At 42.9% G+C, this 26380-nt stretch overlaps 1 protein-coding gene across 1 annotated transcript in view; it reads right to left on the bottom strand.

Moving 5' to 3' along the window:
- Positions 1-26380, bottom strand: part of PLB1 (phospholipase B1) — a 126315-nt gene that overhangs the window by 46484 nt on the left and 53451 nt on the right. The window contains exons 23-35 of the mRNA XM_066623236.1: positions 25491-25556; positions 24630-24730; positions 21453-21534; positions 19174-19278; positions 17556-17651; positions 15426-15497; positions 13514-13637; positions 9949-10007; positions 8126-8199; positions 6421-6464; positions 4126-4234; positions 1748-1799; positions 297-377 (exon numbers count right to left, since the gene is read on the bottom strand). Coding sequence (XP_066479333.1) covers positions 297-377; positions 1748-1799; positions 4126-4234; positions 6421-6464; positions 8126-8199; positions 9949-10007; positions 13514-13637; positions 15426-15497; positions 17556-17651; positions 19174-19278; positions 21453-21534; positions 24630-24730; positions 25491-25556 — 1065 coding nt within the window. The remainder of the gene's footprint in view (positions 1-296; positions 378-1747; positions 1800-4125; positions 4235-6420; positions 6465-8125; positions 8200-9948; positions 10008-13513; positions 13638-15425; positions 15498-17555; positions 17652-19173; positions 19279-21452; positions 21535-24629; positions 24731-25490; positions 25557-26380) is intronic.

Below are 26380 nucleotides of genomic sequence, written 5' to 3'. Positions count from 1 at the left end.
GGCAGTTGATCGCTCATCAGCTTGCACCTAAGGCATTGTTTTTACACAGGAGTGACACTTCAAGACAGCACAACTACCTTTGCTCAGTTACTAATAGTCTTATATAAGAATGGGCAGAATCTCCAGCCAACTCAGTAGGCTCTTCAATCTTGGACTGCTGTCTTTTGCAATCACACAAGAGAATCTTTAATAGTTCCCTGGAAACTATCCCTGGAAACCCTGGAAATAGTTCCCTTGATCTTGAGTTTCATTCTGTACCACATTGCTTTTAGACATTCCCATAAGTTATAACTCACAACATCTTTACAATAGTTGCACAGATCATAAGTTCCAATGAAGACAGTTATGATCTTCCAGTCAGAGTCAAATTTGATTCTCTAAATAAAGAAAAGAAGACATGTAATTTCTGGTATATTTACACAGGTATATAATAGATGGTTGCCTAACTCAGGAGTAGGCAGACTTCAGAGTTGCATGATTTGCATTGTTCTTCACTTGAACCCCAAGATCCAACAACTATTTTGCCAGTTGCAAAATAGTGGCTCAGGGGACAGACTAGCACAAAAACTGGAGCGTGATCACTCCACTTTCACTTCTAATGAACTGGGGAGCCCTGCAGACCCTCACGCAGGGCTCCCCGTACCCCAGGAAGGCTGCTGCAGGGACTGATGCGTGTATCACCAGTCCCTGCAGCCCTGTAAGCTGCCTCCTCACTGCCTCCTCGCTGCCCCTGCCCCTTAAGGGGAAAGAGGCCAGGGCCTTCAGGCTGGGGAAATACACCAGTTTGAAAACCACTGGGATAGACATACTCTCGGAATTAAGAAACAGGGTGCTCTTACATGATTATTCCAGGAGTTTGTTTCGGCACCAAAACTGAGTTCATAAACCTTTCACACACAACTTCACTCCTGGTTTCCTCCTAAGCTTTCTTCTTTCTAGTAGTCCATTTTTGTGGGTGGGGGAGCCTTTTTGTTCCTGCTGGAACAAAACAACTGGGCAGTAGAAACCCTGGTGAACCTACCGCAAATTACCCAGAAATCTAACAGTAGCTCCCATTCTAATTTCTCACCATCCTTATAGCTCACAAATGGCCCCTGTTGTATCCTGTAGGGCCAAACCAGCTACTAAAGCCTCCTCAGGAACATTTGTTCCCTTACCCTGTGTTGAGGTCTGCTAGTAGCAATGAGTGTCCTTGGATCTGCGCCTGCTATTTAGCAGGCACAGAACGGAGGAGGCCTGTGTCAAGTGGAGCGGTTCGGGGAGGGGCATAGGATTTGGTGACAGACTTCTGTCCTTCTCCTGGGTCCAATTCTCCCTCCCTCACCACCTTCACCTCTCCCCACCCTGAAAAGCCTCCCTGTCACCTGGTAGAAAATTTACCAGCCAACACTCACGTGGCGCATCCCCCCTGGAACTGGGGCCTAGCACCAACTAGCACTGAACTCTCGGCCGGCACTGCATGTCAGCTGCAGTAGGAAAGTGCCTTATGGCACTTTTGCGACACCCAGCACCAGCAGTGCAAGCCTACCGCCAGCACTGGGGAGCTTAGGGTTGGGCCCTTAGTCTAGCTATATCTGTAGAGGTGTTTGAAAATAGTGTTATTTACCTCAATCAGAAGTATGCCTACTGTGTTCAGCAAGACTTAAGCTGTAATCCTATTTTACCAGAAACAAACACCTCTATAAATCTGTGACCGCCCTGAAGCACACTGACAAGTAAGCAAATTCCTTAAATGTTGCCAACTTACTGAGTCATTTTTCATTAATTTCACAAGCTGCTTTACTTGTTCTGGTAGATCCCTAGGGAAAAAAAGGACAAACTTTGAATTAAGATCACATGACCACATGCTTGAGATTTGAGTAAATTATAGATTCATCTTAAAAACACATCTGTGAAGGAAAAAAATGACATTTAAGCAATGGCAATCTGTGGTCTCAAACTAGGTACACTGCTGGCCCAGTCTAACATAGGCTGCAGTCCTAACCACACTTTCCTGAGATTAAGCCCAACTGAACAAAATAGGACTTACTTCTGAGTAGACCTGGTTAGGATTGTGCCCTTAGTAAATCATTGTGCCCTGGCAATGATGGAAGTTAAATCTAAATTTCTTTAGACTCAGAGGTGTACTTTAACTATGAAACTATCTCAGCTACATTGTCTTTGCTTATCGCTGGATCAGGAAAATAGGAAAGACAATTTAAGGTAGTGATTTGTCAGTGAAAGTGGGCTATGACTCATTTCTAAAAGCAAGGGAGCCTGAAACCATCAAACATGATCAGGCCCTGAGGACACATGCACTGTGAATATTGGGGGGGGGGGGGGGGAGAGAGAGAGAGAGAGAGAGAAAGAGAAAAAGAAAAACACTGTCCTTTCCAAGGTAAAGTGCAGTCAGTATCTCTCTCCTGTTTTGTGCATATGTATTTCTGAAAGATGCAGAAGAGGTAAGAGAGAGGACAGCTTCTGTTCTGATGCCTTAGCAGAAACGCAACAAAGAAAAAAAGCCCAAAGCCCACATCTGCATCTCTCTTTCAAAAGGCTTATTAAATCCAGAAAACCAGCAATGGCACCACCAAGCCTTCTTCTTTGAGATAGCTTTCTTTTGGATTGAGACTAACATTACTGAGGGAAGCAGCCAGATTGAAGTGTTTTAATACCAGTGAGAAACAGAAATTCATGGCATTTCAGAAAGTTCCAGTGTGTGGAATGAACTGTAATTTTGATCTTTGACTAGGCGCTAGGTACATTTCACTACTTCCCCAACAGAAAGGATGGCATAAAATTCTGAATGCTCACTTTCAATTCTTCTTGATTCACATCATTAGAACAATGACTTCATATCAGTAGAGATTAATAACTAAACTACTTCTTTCCTTCCCAGGGCTGTTCTATGGAACTCCAGCAACCTTATCAAATTGACTTTTATCTCAAACAGATAAGGCTGTAAATAAACTGTGGTTGAAATGACTTCTAATAAACCTGACTTTGAGAGTTCAGGGACATCACCATAGTATCTGTGTAGATAATGACAACAAATGGCAAGAAAAGAAGGTGGACACCCACTTTATGTGGATCATCCTCATGTGGACAAGAACTAAACATTAGGAAAGGTAAGAGACATCTAAGAAAGCAACTTTTGTGAGCTTTATACAGAGTAACTATAAGGCAGAAGTACTATTCACACATTATATTGTGCATAGGTACAGGTACCTTTACACACACATATTTTTGTGTGAATGATAGTACATGCATTCATAGTAAAAGTCAACATAGGGACTGAACCCTTTGTGTGCTTCTGTAAATGCACTGAATGTAATACATGAATGATGATGTGCATGTACCAATCAACAATCATGTGTATGTCGGTCACAGATTGCACATGCATCGAGCATAAATACAGAATGGCTAAAAATATTAGCCCTCTTTATTCACACATGCATTCCTGTACACGAAGGGAGTGGGTGATTTGGGGCTGGATGAACATGCTGGCAAGCCCTGCCCCTGCTAGTGAGCTATTGAAGACTCCCCCCCTTCCATGACTTGCATTTCTCTGCAGTGACAAATGCTGATCAAGGGGAGAGTTCAATTCTCACCCCTGGAACATTCCAGGATAGCAATCATGGGGAAGATTACGCAGCATTTGTTGCTGCTGGAGGAAGAAGGGGGGGAACCCTTGCTCTGCCCAACTCCACCTCTCCTTCTCTGCATTCACTGAAGAAAGCAGCCAAGTAGGTCAGGAAATGAAGAGGTTCCTCCACCCCTGAATCCTGTTGAAAATTGGACCCATGCTTTCACCTATGAGCAGAGCAAGGAGGCCAAGTCCAGAGCAGCCAAAGCTGAAGTTAAGGAAAAGGGAAGGAGGAGCTTTCTTGGTTCACTTGGCCCTTCTCTTTCCTTAGCTGCCCAGGGGAGGGGGGCTGGGCAGGTGGGCCTGCGCTAGCATGCTCTTGAGATTTTTTTAAATTTTATTTGGGGAATGTGGAGAAGAAAGGTAGCAATTTGGGACTGGCCCAAGCACCAGCCAAGCCTGGGAAAACTCCTTTTTGGCCCACGCAACAACTGGTAAATTATGAAACTAGTAAGTCCTGTTGAGGTGAAGTGTGTGTATATATGGAGAGGAAAACATACTTAGCCTTGGCTCCTTGGACGGCCTGATTGAAGAACGCATTTGGCTCACTTGGGCCACCTGAGCCAGTTGAGTAACCTGTGAGCTTAGCGTTGAATTCACGAAAGATGTCTGAAAGAAAAAGAAAACCATGTGAGAAACCAAAAGATGTTGTTGATGTGCTGATGCGTCCTCCATGCATCTTGTTGCATCTGTTAATAGCAGTGGTAACACCACTGCACATGTCTCACAGAGGTCAGGTGTTGGTCAGATGTTGTTCAAGAGGCCAAGCAGCTCACAAGGAAACATACTGAGCCAAACTATGGTCTGGCACATGCCCTGTGCAAGCACCGTCGCCTGTCAAGGGGTGCAATATTAACCATTACCATGTCATATTCTGTCCAGTTTCTTGAATTAAGAAAGTAATTCCCAATTCATCCACAAAAGCTAGATTTCCTTCTGTGGAGCACGTGGCCACTGAGAAGCAGAGCTTGGAATGAGTAATAGACAGAACATAAAGAGTAGAAAGAGGTTGGAAAATGTTGCCATTAACTTACAGCCCAATCCTGAGCTTCCTAGTGCCCAGGGCTACAGCAGTGCTGAAATGGCTACCACTGCATCCCATGGGGCTGGGAAGCAGTGCTGGGGCTACTCAGGGTAAGGGAGCTTATGTTCCCTTACCCCATGCAGTGACCAGGCAGCCCTGATGGGTCTCTTCGGATCTGTGCCTGACATTGAGCAGGTGCAAATTCGAGGAAATCCATGTTGGGTCTCCTGGGCTAAGAGGAGTGATAGGATATAGCAGCAGGGCCTGCTGCCATCTCTGCCCCCTTTCTGCCCCCACCCTCCCCCACCCCAGAACCTACCTCCCTGCCCCACTTACTATTCTGCCACCCGGCACTCTCACAGAGCACTGGGCAGCATCCAGTCAACCTCCAATTGGTGCTGGCCCAGCGTGGGCTCGCACTGAGCCAGCTCAGGCACTGTTGCAGTGCTGACTGTTGCAGGTATGCCTCACAGCATGTTTGCGACAGTGCGTGCCAGTGGTGGGCTGGCATGAACCCTTCAGGATCGGGCTCTTAGGCTCCTGCTGCACCACAAGCCAATATACTGAAAGCACATGGGTGGGAAAGGAAGTGAGAAGTGGGGGAACCAGAGAAGATCTTTGCTCAGTGGTGAAGAATACTGCTGGATGCTGAGAGCAGTGCACAGGAAGTCAGTACTAAACAAGATTTATTAAGTTCATGGCCGCCTCCTTTTACAGACGGATTCTTGGGGTCCCTAATTATATTAAACTTTCTACCTTGTCTTTTGAGTTGGGTGTATACCGCTTTTCAACTAAAAGTCTGTTTCTCTAGACTTGCTTCTCAACAGTGATTTTAATCAGGCGTTATCTCTTATTTATGAAAGACTTGGTGAGTCTGAATTTTTATGGTTATCATCTGATCTGAATCAGGTTTGTTCCCCTATGTATTATGGTATTTTTCCTTCCTTTGCCAGTCGGTATTCTTATTTTTATTCTCTTACCGATCCCCTCGAGAGGAGGGCTTTTATGTTAGCCCGGCTGAATATCTTCCCTTCTGCAGTGTTGAGTGGTCGCTACTCGCGGATAGCCTTTGATCAATGGTGTTGTAACCGTTGCGGCATTGAGCCTGATTCAGTTATTCATTATCTCTGCGTCTGTCCCGCGTTTCGTAAGCTTCGCCGCTCTATTCCAGACCCTGTTTTTCCAAGCTACTCTGGCCCCTCCCATTTTCTAGCAGCATTTCTTCTACACGATTTTTCGCAAGAAACGACATCGCTTGTTGCCAAGTTTCTTGCAAAAGTTTTTATCTTTAATAGTTTAAGGTAGCCCTGATTGGTATGTTGAGTGTGCACTTTATTTGTGGTCTGTTTCTTGTGTCTTGTCAGTGGGCTTATTGAGACCGTGTATTTATTTATTTATTTATTACGTATGCCAATAAAGGTTTTTGGAATTCGGATATTAAGTTCACACCCTGCCTTATCATTCATACCTCCAGGAAACCTGACAATACTGTCTATACCACAACTATCTTACAGTAGGCTACTGAAAAGTGGATAGATAGGTTTAACCCAAAAGCTTCATAGCACATAAATATAGAAGATGATGGACTCTTCATTCATAATTATCTGGCAGAAACTGCACAATAGAACTTCTGTGGACTTATAAATATGCAACAGCATGTGCTAACTAATGCCAGCCCCTCTTGATGCCACCCTTTATGCAAATACACAGATGGAGAAATTGTTCATAACACAATTCCAAGGCTGCAAGAAATTTTTTTGTTGTTGCTTACTTGACAAAGTTGTTACATTCGTTAATGAAGCATCTCCTCCAATGCTGCGACAGGAAAAAAAAAGAAACAAACCTCAATTGCCTCTTTGCTGTGCTTAACCAATAAGAGAACAGGTGACATACAGCCCAACCCTATACAGGTCTAACTCAGAAGTAAGCCCCATTACGATCAATGGGACTTACTCTCAGGGAAGTGTGCATAGGATTGCAGCCATAAACATCAAAGACAGACCTCCTGCTTTTGCAAAGAAAATACTGTACTGTATATGATGAATGTAGGATACTTGGAATGTAGAGGTGTTGGATAGTGCTTATGTATGTGAGTAAATGCCTACATAAACTGAGTGAGCAGAGACATTCAGTGACAGGTAAAGGTTACACTGAGGAAAAGGATCTTCTCTTTGGTAGCACCTTTGTTACAAAATTCTCTCCCATTGGGATTCAGATCCTCCCCTTCCCAGTTGACCTTCCAATGAAGGCTGAAGACGTTCCTTTTCTGCCTGGTCTTCCCTTGTTACAGCACAATCCTAGGCATGTCTACTCAAAAGTAAATCCCACTATTTCAATGGATCTCACTTCCTGGTAAGTGTGTCTAATATTGCAACTTAAATTTGTTGCTTTAGGGTTTTGTGATTGTACTTTAATTTTTTTTATTGTACCTTTTCTTATCATTTTTATGGTAACTGCACCTTATATTTCATTCCTATTTTGGTATTTTACTGGGTTTTTTCTCTATGTTGTACACCATCCTGAGTGCTTTGTTTATTCAGAGAGAAAGACAGGCTTTAAATAATGGGCAACCCCATCCTAACTTGCGCTGTAGCAGGCAGGCCAGCGGGCCTGCGCTGCATCCTGCGCAAGATTGGGGACCCAAAACGCCTCCCTCCCGCCTCTTCCTCACCCTCCCCACACCCCCCAGACCCCTGCATTGGCTGAGCTCAGCCAATGCAAACTTAACCCGCTGGGCTGAATCCAGCGTGGGGAGGCTGACACAACTCCTTGCGCCAGCCTCCCCGACTCCCAGGTTGACGTTTACGACACCCCACCTCAGGACTGTGCCCTTAAATATATAAATAAATCTTCAACACTCTGTAGAATAATCCTATCGTTTGATAATCCTGAGTAAAACTGAGATTAATGCTTCATGTTGTTTCTGCTGGGGTGGCAGTATTTGTGTACACACACAGATCTGTGTACACACAGATGTGTGTGTGTAATTCTTTAAGATGCCAAATGGTTTATATATATAAAATACTCAAAATCAGAGATGAATTTGTATGAAACAAGAGGAGCATATTTTGACATTTCTCTAAGAGCAGAACCAGATTACAGATTTTAGTTTAAACTGGTTTAAGTGTAAATACTCCCCCCTTTCTTTTGGGAATGATGGCTTTGAAGGGAGAGAAACACATATCTAGAACAAAGAATTTTCAGGACGTGACCAATGACATTGTCAAGAGTCTTTGGAGAATGCCATGACAAACTGGATAAAAACATGCCGTTTGAGTATAGACAGAACCCTGGTCTATACGATCATGTGATGGAAGTGCAACACCCATGAGCAGGCCTTCCCATTGAGAAGAAATTGTGAAGTTTGCTAAATCCTCTGCTGGCTTTTATTGGATTGGGACAAATATCTCGTTGCATGGGCATAGGTGAAAACCAGCTCTTATATGCAGCTCAAAGGCACGAGGTCAGCCACCTACCTCCAAGCCAGTCCCCGATATTGCGTCATCATATTCCATATGTCGTTTGGATTTGAACCAATGCCATTACCAGCCTGCCTCAGAAAGAAGAGAAACACACAAGAAGCTATTCGTGTATTTTCTTTGAAACGACCCTTTTAAGGCTTTGGGTTCTGGCACACAGGCACCTGACCTTTCAGTAGGAGGATTATATTATAAGAACAGCTCCCTTCCATGACATTTTGAAAACTTTAAAATAGTTACGATGTACACTATGTTCCATCAACAAGGTTTATGAGCGCAGGAAGAAGCGTAGCCTTGATAATGGGATCAAATTGACCCAGAGAAATGGGAGAAAATAACAAAACTTTTATTTCAGTCTTTTACAGATCCACACTGCTGGTATTATTCAACCTAATGGAAGTGAAGATGCACTTGCCTGAGGTATTTCAACTCCCCACCCCCCTTTTTTAAAAAAATTGCAGTGTACACTCTGTTGTTATTGGAGTTATTTTTACCCACTGAATGAAAAACAGAAACTGACCAGCACTTGTGTGTGTGCAAAAATATCAATATTATGATACTTTTCTCTTAGCTACTCTTCTGTCTTGCTAAGGAGAAATATTTACTAAATTATTGATTATTCTTTCTTAGCAGCTGAAATCACGATCAAGGCAACCCTGCAAGGTTTGTTCCTTGCACAACTTCTTCTGGGGGCTATTCAACCCCCACACTGGACCAGTAGAATACTTTTTTGAGTGATGGGTTTAAAAAATGTTATTGCCATGACTCTACACAGCCTGAGAGATACACTGGAAATTCTACTGAGAAGTGTCAGATAATTAAGCCAAAGAATCCTTAGAGCCCATTCCTGGGCTCAATGCGCCGGCTTACCACTGGCGCGCACTGTCACAAATATGCTGTAAGGCACGTTTGCGAGGCCTAATGCCGGGCAAGTGTCCATGCTAGCCCAGCGTGGCCGGCGCTGGGCTAGCACCGAGTGGGCACCTGGCCTCCACCGCTTGACGGTTGCATGGACTGCTGAGCCACGGAGAGGAAAGCAGGGGCAGGGGAAGGTGGGGAGGAGGTGTCCTGGAGAAGGAGGCGGCAGGCAGAGGATGGGGAGGAGGCGTAATGGGGAGGCGGGAAGAGGGTGGGTGGGAGGCATGTCGGGGAAGGGAGTGGGAAGGGAGGGAGGCAGGACCTGTGTGTTCGTGTGGGGCTCGGGCCTGACATTTTTACTTCTCACCCATTGTGGGTAACGCTTTTACCCATCGTGGGGCTACTCCCCTTACGAAAGCCCCCTTCTCCCGAGGTGCTGCCCGTGGCTGCTGTTGGCGCACAAGATGCGGCGGTAGCAGTTTTCGGTGCTGCCGCAGCCGCACACCATGGGAGCTCAGGATTGGGCTGTTAGACTACACTACACCATCATGTATTTGCTCTGAACAAGGAAATATTATTATTATTTATTCCATTTAGTTTTAGTTTGTGTTTATGATCAAAGCAGCATACTGCATTAAAAAAGTACCTGAAAACAATGAAATTGCTCATACAAATAGAACAATCAATATCACTAAGAATAGCATAAAATAATTTTAAGTCAACAAGATCAAGCAGACAAGGGAGCTTGTCAGATCTATCCAGAGAAATATCCTACTAAGGGCCCAATCCTATCCAACTTTTCAGCACTGATGCAACAGCGGTGCAGCCCCAAAGGAAGGGAATGTACCCTGTGCCTTTCTCTTGGACTAGCACGTAAATCCAATAACCTCTATTTCATCAAACAAAATGTGATTCAGCTCTTTGAGGAGGGGAAAAAAAAAAAAAAGAACAATCCATCTTACAGTAAAGGAGTCCCCCAAGGCAGCTATTACTTGCATGTCAGCTGGTTTCAAGATATGCACTGTAAGGCAAAAAAGATGTAGTGAAACTAATAATAGGGAAGAGGATTATGCTTCTTCCTTTGCTATGGGATGCAAATTAAAACACAGCGAATTTCTATGTCCAAGTAATGAGAGATAAGCTTGCTTCAAATCACCTCCCTGAATTTAGCAATTTCCTACAGAATTAAACAAGGGGTATATGGGTGAGATGCTGATACAAACAATGAATGAAGTTAAATGTCTAAACTCCAGAATCTTGATTGCTAGAACTCAGATCTAAAGGGCAGGATCAAGTCATTTTCATTTTGCAGCAATACTGATGTTTTGGACAGTTTAGGTAGCTGACTTAGCATATTTGTCATCTATACTATTATATTTTATATTTTGTTTAAACTATATTATGTTTTATATTTTAATTAAACTTTACTATAATAAAAGAAAGAAAGAGAGAAGAAATCACACAATAAAGTGAAAAGAAAAACAAACATTAAAAAAATATAAAGATATAGAAAACCTCTAGTACTGTAGCATGAGCAAAGTCGAATATTCAAATTACTTACATCTTAATCTTAATAATCTAAATTCACACCCATATATACGTTATATCTCCAACAGCCCTTTAAAATCTAATCTTCAAATCCGTAACTCATTAATTCGTTATTCTCTCTATACTATTATATTTTACAACTTTAAAAGCATTTATCATTTCTAGGTACTATACATGAATTTAGACATGACACAGACCCTGCCACACAGGCTTGCAAAGGCAAAAGGGACAAGGAATGAGGCAGAAAACATATATAGAGGTATAACCTAATTACCTAATTACCATATATAGAGGTATAACCTAATTACCTAATTACCATACAGTCCAACACACATTTTGCTTCCTTAAACGTTACACCAATTCTTGGGTATATTTGGGGTGCTGATTCCAAAAATGGCATCCATTTTGCCCTATCACGTCTAGTTTTGGAGACACGGCACAGCCTCTTTAGTGAATGGTTCAAGCAGCTTCCTCATAGCCTACACCATGGCTTCCTCATGAGGAAGCTGCTTGAATCATTCGCTAATGAGGCTATACTATATAATTCATATCAAACCATCATAAAGTTTGGGAAAAACTTTTCTGACCCTCAATTTTGTAGGCCTGTGTTATCCACAGATTTTTTCACCGGAAGTTTTATCTCAACACAATGAGAAGGGCCCTTTAAATTAAAGGAAAAAAGTCATTTAACAATAGCCTTGTTAATGTGAGAGAGAGCAGCCAGCTGACAATCCATTAAACATTCTCTCTCCAACCACTCAGAACAGCTTCACTCCAAGGAAAGTGACCCCTCCCTTCCTCCTGAGCACATGAAAGAAAGATAATCACTTTGCTCTGAGTGAAGGGAGGGGTCACTGGCTCAGAGTGAAGCCTTTCTAAACTGGAGAGAGACTGATTGATAGATTGTCTGCTTAATGCCTCTGTCTTACATCACAAAGGTCAGCAAGGCTGTTTTAAAATTGCCTAGCATTTGCTTTAATGCAATTTTTGCCATCCACGTGAATTCTGGGAACAGAACCCTTGACAATACTGAGATGCAACCTGTATTTTCAAATACTAGCACTAGAAATGGATAAGAACATAGGATCCTACTGAATCAGACCCAAGGTTCATCTAGCCCAGCATCCTGCTTCTCAGAGTGCCATAGAAAGCATAGTTTTCTTCCATCTTTGCTCCTCTGCAATTGGTATTCAGAGGTATACTGGCATTGAACTGGTGGTAGCGCACTGTAATCAAGACTAGCAGTCATCGATAGACCTGTCCTCCAAGCATTTGGGCAAGCCCCTTTTAAGGCCATCTAAGCAAGTGGCTGTCTGCACATTAGTCTGTGGTGATGTATTCCACAGACTAATTATGTATTGTGTGAAGAAGTGAACAATCCTGCCCTTGACTTGGGCCAGCGCAAGTCCCTTGCGCCGGCCCAGGAGGGTCACAAACATGCCATAAGGCACGTTTGCGCCTCCTCAGTTCCCCACTGCCTCTCCACAAATTCAGTTAGGCTATGATCTGGAGTGGGGGTGGTGGTTTACAAGTAGCATTTCAGAGCAAGAACAGCTAATTATTTTCAGCAACCTGGTACCTGAAAGGATGGTTCCTTTTAAGCAGCTGAGCAAGCATTGCATCATCATACTTTGCAAACTAATTCCAGGAAGCAGCTGTTCTAACATCGTTGCAGAAAAAAGAACAAAGAAGCCTATGGCACCTTGAAAGCTAATTTATTGTAGCAAAAGCTTTTGTATGTAAGAGCCCACTTCATCAGATGTGTGAATACATGAAGGAGCCTCTCACCTACAAAAGTCCTCCAAAAATAAATTAACCAGTAAGGTGCTTGTGTAAACCAAACACTTCTTAAACTGAGGGCCAAACCAAATGTTACACTTAAATGACTAATTTGTCATTTTGCTTCTCCTTGTAAATACTGTTTTGCTTCTCCTTGTAAATGCTAGCTGGATTGGGGATGCAACATGAAGCAGGATGAGTGGGTTAACTCTTTCCCCCTGCACAACAATCCAACAGAAAGTTATTTCCCTAAGGGTGCAATCCTATCCTGAGCTGGAACATGGGATAGGGGCCCAACGTGGGATAGGGGCCCAAAGTGACTCAGCCATAGGTAAGGGGAAACTTTTCTCCTTACCTCTGGGTAAGGCGCCCTTGCCCCTATGAGTATCCTCGGACTTGCGCCACCTCCTAAGGTGGCGCAAGTCCAAGGAGAATGGAGTGACTTGAAGCCTCTGTGCACCGGCGTGGCTTACCCCCTTATGGCACATTTGCAACCCTCCTGAGCCAGCACAAAGGACTTGTGCCGGCCCAAGTACAGCTCTGGATTGTGATGCACAGCTGCCACTACAGCTTAACACTTTCCTCCCAGGGTATATAGCAGCCGTCCTGGTGGGTGGGAGGGGCGGGGAGATTTTAATCAGGACCACAGTTCTGGAAGAAAGGGTTAAAGCTTTGTCCTGCCTGCCATGTTTCCGATCCTGATTCCCCCACCTGTAGCTGCTATTTACAGGGAAAAAACTCCCAGAAGGGCAAACTTATGTTTAATGTCGTTTATCCCTGAAAACTGCATTAAACTATCTCACTCCATCTAGTCTAGTGCTTTCTGCCTTGATGAGCAGTTCACAAGGGTCTGAAGTTACCATTTACTTAAAACAAACAAGTTGCATAAATGCCACAAACAGAACCTGAAATTCTGTACAGAAGTATCTGGTCTAGTCCTGAGACCCAATTCAAACTTTTTTTTAAACTGAACAGAGATTATTTCCATATAGTCAAATGCAGCCTCATTTAAAGTGCAATGTGTCTGGGTTGTGAGCAACTCAAATTCCCCATCCCTACCAGCATAATGTAAAGCTTATGTCACAACAAGCTGAGAGAAGCTGATGAGCACAGTATCTCCTGCTGGGGTGGAATATTTGCATTGATCCTGAACCATGGCCCTTCCCTTTGCTGATTTTGATGTCAAGCAGCTCAGATTACCTGAAGTAGGAGAGGTGATGGATGGAACTCTATCCTCACACAGCATCTGGCTTCCATAAGTTAAGGGGGCCTTGCTGAAGTAAGTGTAGTTGCTGTTTCTGTGTGTCATTAAATACGGCTGCTCCTAAGGCACAGGGATATATAGGAGTCAAAACAAAGAGATGGTGCCAAGTTGCCATCAGAGGCAACCCTGTCTTGCAGATAACAAACAGAATCATCAATATATTTATCTGTTGACTAAAGGTACCAAACTAGGTGATCTAAAAGTTAAAAGAAGCTATGGAGTGGGGGGATTGGCTCAGGGTTATAGTTTTAGTGGAGATCGTTATTCCCCTCTGTTTTCTTAATCTAAATTGCCCCTCAAAGATTTGCCCCATGATGGAAAACATACAGGTATCCCTACTGTCTAGTATCTCTCTGCTTTCCTCCACAGGGGAAACTGCAGCTTTAGGAAAGAGGGACTGAAATTCTCCAGTGCTATAACCCTAATCTTACTCAGTCATACCATGGCCATTTTTAATTTTAAAACACCAAAAACAAAAGACATCCGATCACAGATCTCCCTCTAGTAACCCTAAAACTGCAGTCTCTTGGCCAAGGTGACTTCTGGTGGCACCACGGAATGTGAGAACCCCAATGCTTCTCCCAATGATTCACTAAGTCAGTCTCTGCTTAGAGGTGAAGGAAGCCACAAGAGAGCTTTCTGTGCTCCAGAAAGCCCCTATGCAGGCAATGTAGATGTGGCTTGGTTATGCCTTACTTTGGGGTATGTCATCATATTTCCTCTAACCTCACTACCCAAGTTTAAGCCTCTTCCATATTCCCTTTTCTGTTGGGAGTTAAGTACTGACAATGCAGGCGATGTCAAAGCTCACCCTGAGGGAGCGAGAGATAATACCACTCCCTTGTGAACTCTGCATCAACAAGCCACCTTTCCCTCTCCAATTCCCAAGAGATGGCACAGATAAACTCCCTAGTGGGGAGTAGAAGTCTCTCTCTCTCTCCTCCCCCAGTGCAATCCTTTATCAAACCACCTTTACAGCCAGCAGTAACTTGGGTTTCTTGACTTCATTGAAAAAGAGAAAAATCTTTGCAAGCCCTAGGCTGAGTGGTACAGCATGCTCAACCCGAGTCAGTTTTCAGCAGCATTTGGCTGCCTTTAAGGACTGCTATATGTGCCCCCTAAAAACTTGCCAGGTTCCAGAGGGACATTCCTTTTTCACCTTGCATAATGTCAGCCAATCATAGGCCCCACAGTAAAATCAGGCTGGTGGCAACATCAGTTTGTCTCTGCAACAGGCACAGGGAGGATGGAACTGAACTAATTTGTGCCTGACAAACCTTGATGGGCATCCACTAGTTAATAACTGTAACAGTGTGTTATACAGTCCTGGAACGTGCTGGAATCCCTAGCACGTATGCACTGCTGAAACAGACGCCTGCGTTGGCTCGGTCATGTCGTGAGAATGGATGATGGCCGGATCCCAAAGGATCTCCTCTATGGAGAACTCGTGCAAGGAAAGCGCCCTACAGGTAGACCACAGCTGCGATACAAGGACATCTGCAAGAGGGATCTGAAGGCCTTAGGAGTGGACCTCAACAAGTGGGAAACCCTGGCCTCTGAGCGGCCCGCTTGGAGGCAGGCTGTGCAGCATGGCCTATCCCAGTTTGAAGAGACACTTGGCCAACAGACTGAGGCAAAGAGGCAAAGAAGGAAGGCCCATAGCCAGGGAGACAGACCAGGGACAGACTGCACTTGCTCCCAGTGTGGAAGGGATTGTCACTCCCAAATTGGCCTTTTCAGCCACACTAGATGCTGTTCCAGAACCACCATTCAGAGCGCAATACCATAGTCTTTCGAGACTGAAGGTTGCCAACAGCGTTATATATTCCTAAAAAAGATTAGCTTTACCTGAGTTGGACATTTGCAAGTTATCTCATCTTCAAGTGCCTGTGCTTTTGTCTTATTGCCAAGAGGTTCCAGCTGCACCAAAAGGAGAATGAAATGGGGGAGGGGGAGAGAAAGAGGAAGGACAGAGAGAACAAATAGGAAAACAAAAAACATTATAAGCTGCATAAATTTCTGGGAAAGGGAGAAGCCATCGCACATTTGTGGATTAACTGTTATAGGTTGCAACAGAAACATAATCTGATCCTGCTAAATCATTTGCTTGTAATATAAAAACTATGGCAGGACATGGTACAATATACAATAATTTGGCCAAGTCTACACACTAAGCTTTGTCTGCACTCTGAACAAACTTGGGTCTGACTGAGGATGTGCTGACTCATCTGTGGCCTTACTGTGAATTTACATCTGGGTGTGCCCACTCCCCATTTGAGAATCCTGTGTCCACATGTGTTTGGATGATACCCTAGGGCACCTCAGTTCCCTTCACCAATGCAGTACTGGGGTTTTCAGCTTTGACTTTTGTTTAGCTTTGATTCTTATCATGCTAAGTATTAGAAGTGAATTGGTATAATTGTGTAAACTGCAGTTAAGAAAGAGGAAATAAATCCCCAGTGCTCTCCCTAAGCTGCATGGCTGCACAGCTCGGTGTGTAGTAAGGACATGTGGCATCATTCCCTAGAGTCCGGAGATGTAGCCACACAGCTACAGACGGGCTCTGCACAGTGGCACAAAAAGTAAAGGGGCACACTGCCACCAACCTGATTTCTAGAACCAGAGAATAGGATAAAAGTGGTAGTAGTGTTAATGTCAGATTTGCAAAATTTCTGTCTATGTGTGGCCAAGATCAGAAGCACATATTCTGTAGCTCAGCAATCCTGTGGCCAGTGTGGCAGCATATTTGCCCCACCCCCATTGCCAGTACCTAATCCATTTCAATATGCCATTCACCTGACCTGTTCTGGAAAAACTACAGACAGCAGAGAAGATAAGGAGGTGGAGGTAGAGTTAATCTTCTGCATCCATTGCCACCACCTCCTTATCTCCTCTGCCCAGTGCTTCAAAATTGCTTAGGCAGGGAGGACTTTGGGACTCCCAAGAGTCTCCATGCCCAGCCTTGAAGAAGCAGTAAGCAGAGGTAAGGAGGCTACAATTCTCTTTCTGGAAGTGGTAAGAAACAGGATTGCAGAGGCAGATTTTAGAATACTGGCCTCTACCACACCATATCAATACAAATATGTTGCCTCAGAGGAAAATGCATCACTATTTCACATTGGTCCATTGGCAAACTACAGTAGTAGTAGTAGTAGTAGTAGTAGTAGTAGTAGTAGTAGTAGTTTGTTTGTTAACAAACAAAGTAGTTTGTTTGTTAGTAGTAGTAGTTAGTAGTAGTACAGGCACAAAAGCTTAACATTACCTTGGAAAGAATCTTTTATTAGGGTCATTCTGTGTTTCTATACTTTTAAATTACTGCAAATGTTCCTCTATAAACCTACACAATTTCTTCAGTCTATTTTCAACAGTGCTTTAATGATACATGCTTTTTCTACAGTTTGTTGTCCAAAGGATGGAAATAGATACTGCTTCAATCCAATTGGGTGGTTTCGGCTTGCACCAAGAGTTCATTAAGCTGTTTCCCTCCCTGCTGAGCTCCAAGTTACCATTTAAACATACAACCACCCTTCTGCCACTAAAATGCAATTTGAACCATCACAGGAAAAGTGATCCAATGAACCCTAATCTACAAATGGGCCTGGAGCATTACTGAACTGAAGCTCATTGGCTGGACTTCTTGAATTACTATATTGGTGCTAATCATATGCTTTTAAAAAATTTTAAGAAGTCAAAGGATTGCACTGAGAAATGTTTAAAATAGTAACACTTAACATTGGTTTAGCACTTTCTGGATGCGCAAAAGAATTTCGTGTGTAAGAATTGCATCATAATACAACAAACTGGCAAGGTATGTGAGTATTATTATCCCCAAATGGGAAGCTGAGGCTGAAAGGAACTGGCTAGCTGAAGGCCACCTGGTGAGTTCATGGCAAAGGCGAGATTTGAAGGGAAAGTTCACACTTCAGTTGCTTCACCTCTGTGCTACACCAGCTCTCTATGTCTTTAGCATCCTCTTACCATGTTGTTCCACAGAGCCCGAGCAGCCTGGGAATGAGCCTTCTGCTGAAAGTGAAAGCAGTCTGGGGCAAAAAATGATGAATCAGGCAACCCGTTCTGAGAGAAGAAACAGGAGGTTTAAACAGTATCTGTTTGGAACTAAACTTGTGTGAACATACTGCAATACTTCTTCCCAATGAAATCCTTATGTACGTCAGTCAGAGGTCCCAACTGGATGTCAATTTGGGAAACCAGTGGTCAGATTTCCTAACCTTAAAATGTAGAAATGCAGCTACTAAAGGGCCCAAATAATTTCTGCCATATTGGGATAGCTGTCTTTTTTTTAACCCTTTGCCTCTTCACTCTTTTCTCAGTTGAAGTTGGTCCTCAGAGCTGCCCTATTTGCATCCGAGAGGAAATGTAGAAGTATTCACTTAGTACCTGTAAGTTCTAGCCTATGGAGGGCTATTTCAGATAGGAAAAAGGCAGCAGGAAAGAGATTGAATCTTCTCCCCCCCCCCAAGTATTATAATCACCTTAATACCATCCTCCCCATACAGCTGCTTTTTACTATTTTTAAAAAAGGAGCTCTGACCATAGTTCTCCCAACATTACACCTGATTTAATTACCACCTGACTCTGGGTGGAGTCAAAACACAAAGAAAGACAGAATGCCACTTACTGACTTAGACCCAGATTAACAGCCCATGTGGAAATCCCCATGCGGAGATGCAGCAGTGCTGATGAACCTTCCACTGCATTTTGTGGGGAATTTTAGGCTGCCAGAGATCTCCTTGGGCTTAGGGAACATTTAGCCCCCAGCCTCAAAGTAAGCCTCAGCAGCTGCTTTGGGGCAACTTGAACCTATGACAGTTCAATTGCTGGTGCAGGTCCACACTGTCCTATGCAGGCAGATCAGGCCTGGGATCAGGTATGTGCTGTCACCACTGATCCCAGCTCCCTCCTGGGCCTGATCCACCCTCCTCCCTGTCCCCATCACTGCCCCATTCCACCCTCATCTCCCCTTCCCCTTCCTCCTCCTGCCTCCCTCCAACCCCCTGCATGGGCTTATCTGTTCCCATGGGTATCTGGGCCCACCAGCATGCGGAAAGCCACTGTGACCTCCCCACTGGTGGGTCCACTGTGGATGTTGGCAGAGGCTGCTTCATGACAGACACAACACTAATTACACTGGTGGGAGTGGGGGATAGGATTGGGCCATAAATATCTCTTCTACATTTCTCTAAATAGAAATTCATTAAACCCTGGCAGTCATAAACTGGGAGGAAATGAAAGGGAAAGAGATTCTCTACTGTTGATTTCTGTTATTTCCCAGCAGAATGCAGGACAAAATTATTCTTATGGACTGTTTTAATTCATAAACTCAGAATACTGCAAACTGTGAGCAGGAAATATCTAGAGAATATAATCCAAGATTATGTGATGACAGTATTCACTATTACTATGATTTGTAGCTATCTGAAAATATATGCACAGACATTTGTCTTCTAGCTAAGACGAACTCTAGAGTTTGGAAACAAGGACATGAACCCGAGCAGTTAAAGCAAACGTATGGAAAATAGGTCTTAACTTGAGTGAAAATTCAGCACATTTGAAAATATGCAATGCTGCATTTTACCTGAGTTTCAGGCATGCTCACATCTTCCAAAAAGGGTTGCACAACCACTGTGAAATCTTCCCTTGTGTCATACCTTCCACTGTTGACTAAGCGATGAGTTTCTTCCTAACAAAATAAAAACCAGAGTCATTGATTTTGTGTAAGTCTTTCCCTTGGTTCACTCAGGACTCTGCCAAAAAGCCTCAAAGTGATGCATATGCAGGGCCAGACTATGCCTGGTAGTAGATGCCCCAGAACAATTCTACTTTGGGGGGTTCAAAATGTTTCATATACATCAGTGTTCCTTACAACAGCCCCTTACAAATAAGGCATTATTCAACCAGGCTTGCAAACAGCCATTTGCCTGAAGCAAGGAGCCAACTCCTCAGGATGACTAGGCAGGGAAGTGTTCATAAATTGGAAGTTAGTAACTCATTTCTTTTCGTCTGTCCTTGAGGCAGACGTGATTAACACAGTTAATGGTTAGAACAACTGTTTCTAATGAATGAATGAATGAATGAATGAATGAATGAGGATTACTAGAGGTTACCTAATTAGTTCATGGCCAAAATGAAATCAAAGCCAAGGATACTGAGGGCCAAGTTTCATTGTTCAGATATCCTGGGGTTTTTTTTAAATTTAAAAACACACTGAAATACAGCTGCAGGAGGTTGCAAGTTTTGTGTGGTGGTGGTGGTGGTGGTCGTTAAGCAGAGGGAAGGATAGTTTCTAAACCATTTTCCCTGCATGGTTTTTCAGATCAAAACTGCCATTTCCCCCACAGATTCCTGATAAATACAGGTTTCTATAGGTGGTTAAATGGGACTACACCAACTCTCACATACTACTGAGTTCTATGTGCCCAGAATTCTCAATAAAGAGGTATTTTATTCTTAATTGTATCTTTTGAGATGACAGCAGCTTTTCAGGCTGCTCTAACCCTGTTTCCCTCCATGACTGCTGCCTTGCACCCATGGGGCCTTTGTTCTGTCCCACTGAACCATATTTCAAATCCCAAAGACAGTGTCCTTCCTGAATCCTTCCTCCACCCTAATTTGCCTCTAACCAGGTCACCTAATTATGGAGCACATGACTGCACCTCTGTCTTTTCAAGTATATTTGTCCTTCCTACACATTTTCAGCAGAAAGCGAAAAGAAGAAAAGTGTAGAGGAAGGGGAGATAGTGCTGTGCTCCAATTCTCAGGGCACAACAATCCTGCTCCTTCCTCCACTCAGACTCTTTAAATGAGAGAGGAAATGCAGGGTGCACTAGACATGACCCCAGCTTTCAGAGTGAAGTGAGCAGTGAGCGTAGGTGACACTTCTTCAGCAGCCCAACCTTTATATAAAAAACTAAATTCTATAGGTTGAGCCGCATGTAAATTGAGTACTTGTATTTGCAGGAAAAGTAGGAAGGGTTATGGTTAAGTTCCTTCTTTGAGCAAGCAAACTAACACAACTTCACCTCCCCCCCCCCTCAAAAAAGCAAAAGATTCCTGCTGAAATATATCAAGAGGAACAGACAGGGGTGACCTAAAGGGTCAGCCAAGTTGAGCACTGATCAAGGATCCATCCCCAGTATGGCCCAACTGCCCAACTGCCCAGACTTGTTGTATCTTTTGTGCCACTGGCAGAGGAAGTACCCAAGCTGCCATCAAGGAATAGGCAGGAGGAGTCCACTGCAAGACTTTACCCTAGAACCCCCAGCAATGTCCTTTCAATCCTGGCTTCACAAGTCTCAGCAGGCCTGGCTTTTACATATTTGCTTACCAATGTGAATCATTAAGAAGAAACCTGAATCCTTATAGAATTTTGCCACTCATCCACTTTTTGTAGCCAATGAATAGCCAGCTTCCAGCCATTGGTTCAAGAAACCATTATGTATGGATTCTTAACACTGCAGAGAAGTATTTGAATCCAATGTGGGTAAGGGTGGAGAGGAAATGTGAATCTGACACTTTAAAATTATTTAAATTGCCTATCCAAATATGCTTCTGCATGATGTGCCTCATCCTGTTTCTACTTGTGTTTAAACATTCAGGTATAAATTTATTCAGAAAATACTACCACATAATATGACACATGGATAAATAATTTAGAACTCAGAACTTTCACTTAGCATAACTTTGTGAAGGTCACCTGGCAGTCTTGCCTTCTCTGTCCTTTAAGTATTTCTATAGAGCTCCATAGATTAGATACTTATTATATCTTGAATGCATTTTAAGTTGAGATGGTGGAATATAAATGCCTCAAGTAAACAAATGCAATAAATAAATTTAGACTATTTTTACTTTCCTTACCTGATATCTTCTGTTAAAGGATTCCAGCATCTCAAGTTCAGTGGAGTTATCATCAGGGTTCAAAACACAAGGGCAAAGGCCCCTAGACAAGGCAAAAAAATTAAAAAGGCATACATTCTTTAAATTGATTGGACATCCTTCTCTCTTCTATTAAGCATAAGAAAAGTTGGGGAGATCTGAAGCAGTAGTATTTAAACTACACCACGGGTCTATAGGAGTAAATGGACTTGCTTTTCCTAGCTGTAACTACCATTGCAGGATGACTTGAATGTATTATCTCATAGCAAATTACATTGCTGTCGGGGGATATACTAATACAAATTATTGTCAGCAGGACAGCTTGCAGTCTATGAGAAGGAATAGAGTACTACTCTGGATGGCAGAAAAGGTAACTGATGTCCTTTCCAAGGCAGCCTCATAACAAAGAAAGAGTTAATGCACTAACCTTCCATCTCCCTTTGCACATCAGGGCACATCAAGCCTACTGTCTCCCCAATTACTGAGAATGATGGAGAAAGATGCCTGTCTCTCTCCAGAATTGGAAAGTTGTGTTGGAATCCTCTTGACATGAATGTGCCCCAAACTAACAGCCACATTGGAAGTCCTGCTCTATGCACTAAAGGTGCAGAGGACAAGCATGAAGGCCAGGGCCTTTTCCATTGCAGTGCCTGGACTCTGCAAAGCCCTCCTGGTTTCATTATTACTAGCTTTTAGATGGGCGGTGAAGATAATTTTAACTCAGTTGGCCTTTGATTCCTCTTTGTGAATTGGCTGCAGTGTGCTGAATGGTAGCATGCTTTTTATTGTTCCATTTTAAACTTTTGTAAGCCACTCTGGTTATCTTTTAGAAATGTAGATGGAAGAGCATGTTAAACTGCTTAGAAATAAATTCTGGCATTAGGAGGGAGGTTGCTTCTTTTCTCAGAAACTGAATATACCCAGATTCCACATAAAATTATAAACAATGGTATTGGGCTTTTTCTATATATGTGGTACTCTCAAGGGGTCCTATTATCCCTTTTTTTCCAATCTGAATTATGGAAAAAGTTAAGCCAAGAAATAAATGGAGTCACACTGAGCATGACCAGAGTCATTCACCACCAAGTAGCCATAACTCACTCTTACACATTTGGGATTGGGAGACAAGGCTTCTAAGTCAGAAAGCCTGGCTTTTAGGAAACCTGATAATCTATAGCCCATTGTCAGACACAGTGTGGGCTGAGGTATGAAAGGGGTGCATGATAATGTCTGCTGTCCATGGTCCCAATCACCATACTTTCATTGGTTTAGTGTGCATGTTTCATGTAAAGACTCTGCACATGTTGCTGATGAATGTGTGCAGGTTGGGAACAGGGGCAATACTCATAATTCTGCTCCTACAGGATTTTCAGCCAATACAGTTTCCAGTTGGGTAAAAAGTGCTTGTTTTGTTAAATCTGAAGATGGGCATCCATTCAAGTTTGCTGCTATTTTCTCAATATACAGTGGACAACCCAAGCTTCTTCCTGAGTGTAGCGGGGACTACCTTATGATGAATGCAAAACATTTCTTCTGTTCCAAAAGACTGCAGTTTCACTGGTATACTAATCATGCTCTGTTTCCCTTGCGATTTCTCCTTTAAACAAATCAAATAACTAGCCAATGGTTGGGATGAAAAATTAAAAATTAGAGATGAGTTTCTCTGATCCCTTAAAAAAAATGATTATCTCAATATATTTACAACCTTTTCCCAAATGCCCTGATTCATATTGTGCAACATTTAGGGCTGCCATTCTCAATGGGACCCATATGCCCCCCTGGGGAGCCCTGGCACATCTGAATGGGGCCACAGACTGAAATCTTTGAGAAGGGGAATTTTATGTTTATCTGTTTGTGTTGTATCCTTGTTTGGTGAAGTGGCCTAGAACCTGAGAAGGACTTCTTAGGGGCTGTAGCCACAAAAAGATTGAGAATGGCTGATTTAGAGGATAGAGAGGCAGGAAGAGTAATCAAGTTGACTTCAAGCCAAAGTATATAGTGATTTATGGTGGTTTTGCATGTGTGTTGACATTACTGCCATATCAATTTACCAGGTCATAAAATTTAACATGCATCTCAGGCACCCTGCACCCCAGAATTATTTTCAGCTTTAACTAATTTCTCTACACACAGGTTGTTTTTCATTAAGAACTAAAATCCAAGATGAGCTCCAAACAAGTACTGTTTCCTTTCTTCTACAGCTGGGAACCAAGAGCATCAAATCTCTTCTCCTGGAATTTGTTCCAAAACATGGTTTAGTGTTACCTGAACAGTCAAGGACACTTGGGCTCACATGCTCCTTCCTTCCCTTCCTGATGTTCAGGCAACCCCTGCCTCCTCTTCCTGGTTTAATGCAAAACATAGTTTGCCATTTCATTTGAACTAGCAGATGATGGTTTGTGCTTACCCTTAAAAGCTGGAATTAGACACTGGGAGCAAACTATAGTTTCTGATACCAGTTATCAAAGGAAGCATGAAACATAATTTCACAGTCAAGACAAAACAGCAAGCTTTGCCTCCAACAAGGTGAAGAGACATGGAAATCTTCAGGGATATGGAAATTTCATTCCAGAGATTCCTTGACTGCTCAGGCACACATTGAAGACTCCAGCATTGTATGTGTAGGCCTCAAATGGGCCATAGGCAGGGGGATACATTTTTAAGAATGTTCAGGACCCTGCTTTATTATTCCGTGTAGGCTCTATATTAGATCCTTTTGTGAACCAGGCCTCTGATTCTTTTTAAAAAGCAAATGTTATTCTCATGAGATAAATTATGTGCTAACAAACAGTGGAATATCCAGTAGCATTTCATCTTACCATTCCAGACATTTTTAAAGGACTTGCTCAGACTAATGACTGAGCTTTCTGTTTTGGATGCCATTTTGTGAGGCAACCATAAAAGACAAAAAGAATCAAAAACTTCTAACATTTCTAACATTTGTCTGACATAATTCTAAAGTGCATGTGCCACAGCTGATGTGTAGGTGTGTGCTCCAAACTTGTATGAGCACATTTACTGAGAACACCTGTGTACATGAGCACAATGTAGCTATCTGGATTACTAAAAGCAACTCCCTAACTTTCTGTTGGACTATGAAGATACCTTGCAGTTTTTCCTGAGCTGCTACAAGAGCTGAAATGTAAATTAATTTCAAACCTCATGATCAGTCTTGGGCAGGAAACTCTGTTGTCCAGGTATAATTTCCTCAGAGACGTTATGTGAAGGATTGTTGCCAGGTTCACAAATATTCGAGGGACCTGCAGGAGGTAAATGTTAAACAAAATGGGCAGTGCCAGCTTCACAACTTAGCTGCTGTAAATATAACACATACACTGTCCACTGATTCAATCTGTACCATGCACAATACTGTGCAGAGTGTCTGATTTCATTCTCAGGGATTCTTAAATTGCAGCCCATTGTTACTCTCTGCTCTCTGTGGAAAGTAAAGGTTGTAATTTCACTGTTGCTCAAGTCTCTTGCTAGGTCCATATTCTTTCATTCCCTAAGTGAGACTGAAAAGCTCTTGCTTGAGTAGTTCTTAAACTCGTAAGTGTTACTGAATTCACAGGGAGGAAGATTATCAATGCTGAATCCTTATTCATAGTAGAAGGGAATATTCTATGCATTGCATAGATTTGATGTTCCTGCAGGGAGAAGTTTCCTATCTAAGAATAAGAAAGGCTGCTTTTCAAAGTGGTTTGAGATCATTACGCATTATCACAAAGGAGATGGGCACCCAGATGCACAAAATTGGGCACTCACCATAGGAAAAACCCTGCACCAAATTCAGACTTGCTATGTACAAACCTCCTCCACAACACAATGTTGTTCTATTTGGAAGGGCAATGAGGATCACTGTTTGGGCAAACTTTTGAAGTGACTTTGCTGGAATGTACCTTTGTTCTGCTGTATTTTTGTCATATAGTTTTGGCTGTCTACTTCTCATTTATCTTAAACAACCCCCCCCCCCACTCTTACGTCTTCCTATAGCCCAAGCGGCAAAGTTTTCTTCAATACCTCTTTATGCAGTATGTCCAGTGCTGTCTGGATATTGCTGGCAAAACTTTCTGGAGAAAAACGTACCTGTGGGAAGGAAAGCAGTGAGCCTTGTGCACAATGACCACCTTATAGTCTGTTTCAGTTATTTCCTAGTTCAGTGTTTCTGAAACTGTGGCTCGGGACCTACTAGGTGGGTTGTGAGTCAATTTCAGGTGGGTCCCCATTCATTTCAATATTTATTTTTAATATATTAGACTTGATGCTACCATGACATGTGACTGCATTGGGGAAATGTTACAGATCTGAACTTTTAACAGGCTACTCTGTATATGCTTTTAACAATGATAGTAAATGGGACTTATTCCTGGGTAAGTGTGGGTAGGATTGCAGCCCAGAATTGTTAAAAATTTTTTCCTGCTTGATGATGTCACTTCCAGTCATGATATCACTTCTGGTGGATCCTGACAGCTACTCACTCTAAAAAGTGGGTCCCAGTACTAAAAGTTTGAGAACCACTGTCCTAGTTAATTTCACAATTCATGCCTATTTGAAAGGGAACAACTGGAATAGATACAAATGTGCATAACTGATATAACAAACATGCCTTTTGCATTCAGGGAAGAGAATATAAAGCATCTTGGGAGAAGTAACCCTGAGATTTGCTGTGGCAATAATGGGACTGGTTGTTCCAACTATGAATGCAGCAGCACATCTTCATAACATGATGTCACACTGCAGACATTTAGAATCACAGTGCCAAACCGGCATATAGAGTTGACTCCAAAACAGGGTCTTAGTAAGGAATTTAGGGTTCAATTCTATACACACTTTCCTGGGAGTAAGCCCCATTGTTCACAAGTAGTCACGCTTAGGATTGGGCTGTTAGACCTTTAGGGTGCAAGCCTAAC

The sequence above is a fragment of the Tiliqua scincoides genome, chromosome 1 (genome assembly GCF_035046505.1).
Source record: "Tiliqua scincoides isolate rTilSci1 chromosome 1, rTilSci1.hap2, whole genome shotgun sequence".
NCBI lineage: Eukaryota > Metazoa > Chordata > Lepidosauria > Squamata > Scincidae > Tiliqua > Tiliqua scincoides.
The sequence above is the reverse complement of the archived record's forward strand: the minus strand, read 5'-3'. Positions and strand labels throughout refer to the sequence as shown.